This window comes from Lithobates pipiens, unplaced genomic scaffold (genome assembly GCF_037356315.1).
Source record: "Lithobates pipiens isolate NorthernLeopardFrog02 unplaced genomic scaffold, aLitPip1_a1.2 Scaffold_3, whole genome shotgun sequence".
Classification (NCBI taxonomy): domain Eukaryota; kingdom Metazoa; phylum Chordata; class Amphibia; order Anura; family Ranidae; genus Lithobates; species Lithobates pipiens.
In genome coordinates, this window is record NW_027507790.1 from 55,533,033 (window position 1) to 55,539,032 (window position 6,000).

General features: G+C 47.5%; 1 protein-coding gene across 2 annotated transcripts in view; it reads right to left on the reverse strand.

Annotated features, from left to right (window-relative positions):
• The window catches only part of ANKLE2 (ankyrin repeat and LEM domain containing 2), a 147,851-nt gene extending 143,829 nt beyond the window's left edge, over nucleotides 1-4,022 (reverse strand). The window contains exon 1 of one of the 2 annotated variants that reach the window (XM_077461722.1): nucleotides 3,878-4,022. Coding sequence is in view for 1 of the 2 variants with exons in the window: in XM_077461720.1 (XP_077317846.1) it covers nucleotides 3,328-3,511 (184 nt within the window). In the remaining variant the exon portion in view is untranslated. The other variant, XM_077461720.1, reaches the window with a different exon arrangement.
• Nucleotides 4,023-6,000: the final 1,978 nt, after the last annotated feature.

The window sequence follows — 6,000 nt, forward strand, 5'->3', positions numbered from 1 at the left end:
CGCCACCATCTTGGGTATGGGGATCAGGAAATGGAGCCTTTCGGCTTCATTTCCCGGTTCCCTATTGCGCATGCGCGAGCCGCGCAGCGCAATGAGGACGGTCCCCGCGTCACTTAAAAAAATACGAACGTCACTTCCGGTATCCAAATTCCGACGCGTATCGTCACCGATCACGTGACTTCCTCAGATTCCCTGAGGAAGTCACGTGATCGGTGACGATACGCGTCGGAATTTGGATACCAGAAGTGACGTTCGTATTGCGAGTGGAACGCTCGTTTGTTTGTGTCTTGAAAGCTGTTATTTTCTTCCGCTGTGTGAGTACCTGTCTAATGTATTTATATACAAATTAATTTTATTACATACTTCACTATTGGAGCATACTTCTCTCTTTCCTATGAAACAACTATGGAATAATATTGAGCAATAAGATCTGTGTGGAAAATACCAACCGTGGGGGCCAGCACTTACCTGCTAGGAAAGGGGGATACAATCCCTGAATTTTCTTTATTGGGCTGTTCTGCTGTTTACCTTACAGCAGTAAGGTAAGGGGCCATTTCACCTGATGTGCTGTGGAAGCACTCAGAATAAGGATTAGACACGTTTTCTGGCAACCCTTTTGGAGAAGCACTGAATCAGTCACTGGTCACTTTACTCACCCCAAGTTCACAACATAGACTTTAATTTTTTTGAGCTATTTTCTTTATTGGTTGTTTCTTTTTGTTGATTTTGCACGGTGTGTGCCACGTTTGGAATGTACACAGTCCTTTGATTGAATTACTTTTATAGATGTTTTGGATGCACAAGACACTTTGATATTTATTGCTGCTATTTAATTTAAGCACTGGACACTTTATATTCATTTATTCACGATTGCATTTGTTTAAGGCACTTTATATAGTTGGAACTATTTTGATATACTGTATAATATATAACTGTTTAATTTAAGGTATATTTTACCTACTTAATAGGCAGAAATTACATTTTTGGTAGCACAACTTTTTTAATTTTTTTAGTACAAGAGATTGTAGTATAATTTGATCTTATGAGGTAGCGCAACACCATTTATTTGATTTTTATACAGTACAGTGTGTGTTTTTATTTTATTTTGAAGCTAGATACCTTCTTTCACAGCGCTGCTATATGATCACGTCACCTCCCGACTGACAGAGGGGAATCGCAGCCCCTCCCACTGTAGTCCTTAGATTGGGGAAGGAGAGGTGTGGGTGGTCACATGACCGCAAAGCTGCGCTGTGAAAAAGGGAATTCAGCTTCATAATAAAAAAATAAAAAAAACCCACACACTGTAAGCACTTCAATACCAGGCTATAGTCATATGTCGTCTGCAGATGGGATTGACCATCCTGGGCGGGCGTACTATGACATCCTCAGTTTCTCACGGCTCCTGCAGTCCCCCGGGTGTGTGCAGCGATCGGGGGTTAGGTGTGTCCCTCGGACACAGCCCATCCCAGATACATGTAAAGAGCCAAGGAAAAAAAAAAAGCCTGTTTACCACGTGACTGGCTGTGTCCAATCACAGCGGGTCATATGTACTGTCCACTTGCACGGTGCTCGTGCATGCTCCTAGGGCGAACGCAGAGCTTGTCACCCGACACTGCCCAACCCCAATCGCAGTAAAGAGCCAATGAAATTGGCTTTTTATCATGTGACCGGTTGTATCCAATCACAGCTGTTCACAGAATGTCAACAAACTGCTGTAACGAGATGTTACCGGGTTCTCCTCACACACACCAATCGTGTGTGAGAAGATTGTGGTAACAGCTCGTTACTGCTTACAGTGTACACCAACATACACTGATGCCCCCCCAATAAAGAGGGCCTGTCACAGGTCATCAGAGTACACGACTACCCGTCACGGTCCATGGGTACCCGACTACCCGTCACGGTCCATGGGTACCCGACTACCCGTCACGGTCCATGGGTACCCGACTACCCGTCACGGTTCATGAGTACCCGTCACAGTTCATGAGTACCCGAGTACCCGTCACAGTTCACGAGTACCCGTCACAGTTCATGAGTACCCGAGTACCCGTCACAGTTCATGAGTACCCATCACAGTACCCGAGTACCCGTCACAGTTCATGAGCACCCGTCACAGTACCTGAGTACCCGTCACAGTACCCGAGTATCCGTCACAGTACCCGAGTATCCGTCACAGTACCCGAGTACCCGTCACAGTACCCGAGTACCCGTCACAGTACCCGAGTACCCGTCACAGTACCCGTCACAGTTCATGAGTACCCGAGTACTTGTCACAGTACCCAAGTACCCGTCACAGTTCATCCGAGTACCCGTCACAGTTCATCCGAGTACCCGTCACAGTTCATCCGAGTACCCGTCACAGTTCATCCGAGTACCCGTCACAGTTCATCCGAGTACCCGTCACAGTTCATCCGAGTACCCGAGTACCCGTCACAGTTCATCCGAGTACCCGAGTACCTGTCACAGTTCATCTGAGTACACGAGTACCTGTCACAGTTCATCTGAGTACACGAGTACCTGTCACAGTTCATCTGAGTACACGAGTACCTGTCACAGGACATCAGTGTACCCGAGTGCCTGTGTCCAGCCCATGCCTCATAGAATATATGTTGGGATGTTTGCTTTCCAAAATGGGGTCATTTTGTGGTTAATTCCACTGTCCTGGTGCTCAAGGACCTTCAAAAGTGTGATAGGTAAGAATGAAATGAGATGTGCAATTTATACTCCTAGAACGCCTGAAGGTACTACTTCAATGTTGGGCCTCTGTATGTGGTCAGGCTGTGTAAAAGTCTCACGCATGTGGTATCGCCATACACAGTAGCAGCAGAATGTGTTTTGGGGTGTCATTTTTGCTATTTACATGCTTTGAGTTAGAAAGATCCTATAAACTGACCACTTTGTGTACAAAAAAAAATGCATCAGGTGTGATCAATTTTCAATCATTTGCACCATAGCTTGTAGACGCTACTTTCACAGAGACCAATATCCACCAATTTGGGTTTTTTTTTTTCTGGAACGTACTGGTGTGAACTATGCCATTGAAAACCATAACCTACTTTCCATGCATTTTTGATGAAGAAAAACACACTGGGAATGCACGCGGTGTGAACTGTTTCGAAAGAAAACGAATGCAGCCACCGCATTTCAGAAACTGTGAGCTACATCTTTTTTTTTTTTTTTTTGGAGGGGGGGGGGGGGTTATTGTGAGTTTAATGTCTTGGCAGTGTAAAGAGGTTTCCTTCTAAGTAGACATGCAGAGAACACTATAGCAGCCATTACTGGATGAGTCATAGGACTTTAGAAAGTAGCAGCGAAACATCTGCTCACCTAGCCGCACCTCCCAGCCAGGCTGCAGGTCGTAGTGTGGAGGATTGGAATACTTCTGTTTCCAGAATCTCTTCTCAGCCAGACGGAATAGCCACCCCACCACCGCCACCAATACACAGGCCAAGACGGCCGTGTAGCCCACGGCGGGGTCCCAACTAAACAGAATGTCATAAATGGGCTTCATTCCTCCCTTTTCCCGAACTCTCCGGGACTTCTCTAGTCTGTCTAGACGTCACTTCTTCTACAGGCCGCGTCCCCTGCCTTTCCCGCCGCGCCCCCACCACCTCCAGCTGATAGGACAATGGGGCTCAAGTTGGCTTCCTGCTCCCTTCTGACACTCTCCTCTCTCCAGCGGCTTCACCGTCCTCTTATGGCCGTAGCCCGCCTAGCTCGGCGGGGTGTACAATGCCTTAGCTGGGCTCCTCAGCACTGTGCTGTCCTCCCTGGCCACTTCTCAACGGTCGCTCCAAAAGCTCTCCGCCCTGCCTTACACACACGCGCGTAACCTCCCTCACACTTGTACCGGTTCCAAAACTCAGACCCGCCCTACCTCCTCTCCGCCTTATGTACGATCCACCCGGGACCAATGTACGGCCTGCTGCGACACTTCCGCTCCGGCCTGACAGGACCCCTCTGTCTCACGGCAACGGGGTTGTCCTTGGCGCGCCTGACATACCGGCGAGGTGGAGCTTAGCAGTCTCGCGCCACAGTACGAGTGTGCTGAGAGGAGCACAGCTGGTGACATGCTGTTGTTCTGCTGGGGCTAGACAAATCAGTGGAAGAGCACTTCTCGGCTGAATGATGAAAAAAAAACATTGAAATATACGCACACTGGCCACATCTTGCTAGTCCCGGGTTGGACTGACCCCCTTTTGCCTTCAAAACTGCCTTAACCACTTGCCCGACCAGCCACCGCCGTTATACTATTATTAGGTTGGCACGATCCTGCGAACTGACGTAGCTATACGTCAGCCCCTTTAAGCGGGATAGCAGGCGCGCGAGTGCGCCCACTGCACAGCAGAGGTGCTGATTAGAGTTGCCAGCTCATCCCTTTAACCACTTAACAACCGGCCCATAGCCGAATGACGGCTACAGGGCGGTTGTTTAACTATGGGAGGCCGTCATATGATGTCCTCCTAGAATACTGCTCTCGCGCGCCCCCTGGGGTGCGCACTTGAGAGCATCCGTGACCGTTGGGTCCACAGGACCCAGCGCATCCTGGTAAACTGCCGCTCATCGTGGCCGTTTACCACGTGATCGCTCCGTCAAATCACGGAGTGGTCACTTGTAAACAAACCGGCATCATGTTATGACGCCGGTTCCTCCCTCCCCCTCTCTGTACCGATCGGTACAGCGGAGTGGGAAGAGATCGGTGTCAGCAGCGCTGTGGGCTGCATCTGCAGTGCCCACGTCGCTGCTCACCGAAAATTAACCCCTCAATTCCCTGCCAATACTCTGCAATACCAGCCAATACTCTGCAATACCCACCAAACTCTGCAATGCCAGCAAATACTCTGCAATGCCAGCTAATACTCTGCAATACCCACCAATACTCTGCAATGCCAGCTAATACTCTGCAATACCCACCAATACTCTGCAATACCAGCCAATACTCTGCAATGCCAGCTAATACACTGCAATACCCACAAATACTCTGCAATACCCGCTAATACACTGAATACCAGCCAATACTCTGCAATACCCACCAATACTCTGCAATACCCGCCAATACTCTGCAATACCAGCTAATACTCTGCAATACCCGCTAATACCCTCCAATACTCTGCAGTACCAGCTAATACTCTGCAATACCAGCTAATACTCTGCAGTACCCGCCAATACTCTGCAGTACCTGCCAATACTCTGCAGTACAATTCCAGCCAATACTCTGCAATACCCTGCCATAAATTGCCATACCCGGAGATACCCAGACATACTCAGAGATACCCTGCAATACCCAACCATAGACACCCCCCCTCCCGCCGCCCTCCGGTGCTTCTACCGACTCGCCAATACAATCAAAGCCAGAATATATATTTTTTATTTCAGGCTTCCCAGCCTAGAGGTGAGATGCAGGGTCTTATTGACCCCATATCTCACTGTAAAGAGGACCTGTCATCCCATATTCCTATTACAAGGGATGTTTACATTCCTTGTAATAGGAATAAAAGTGATCAAAAATTTTATTTTTGGGGAAAAAAATGTCAAACTAAAATAAATAAAGTAAAATGAACAATAAGAATTTTTTTTTTTTTAAAGCGCCCCTGTCCCCATGTGCTCGCATGCAGAAGCGAACGCATACGTAAGTCCCGCCCACATATGAAAACGGTGTTCAAACCACACATGTGAGGTATCGCTGCGAACGTTAGAGCGAGAGCAATAATTCTAGCCCTAGACCTCCTCTGTAACTCAAAACATGTAACCAGTAAAAAAAATGTAAAGCGTTGCATATGGGCATTTTTAAGTAGCGACGTTGGCGCCATTCCACGAGCGTGTGCAATTTTGAAGAGTGACATGTTAGGTATCTATTTACTCGGCATAACTTCATCTTTCACATTATGCAGAAATTGGGCTATCTTTTCTGTGTTTTTTTTTTTTTTTTTAAGCACAAAATTGTTATTTTTCCAAAAAAAAGCATTCGAAAAATTGCTGCGCAAATACCGTGCAAGATAA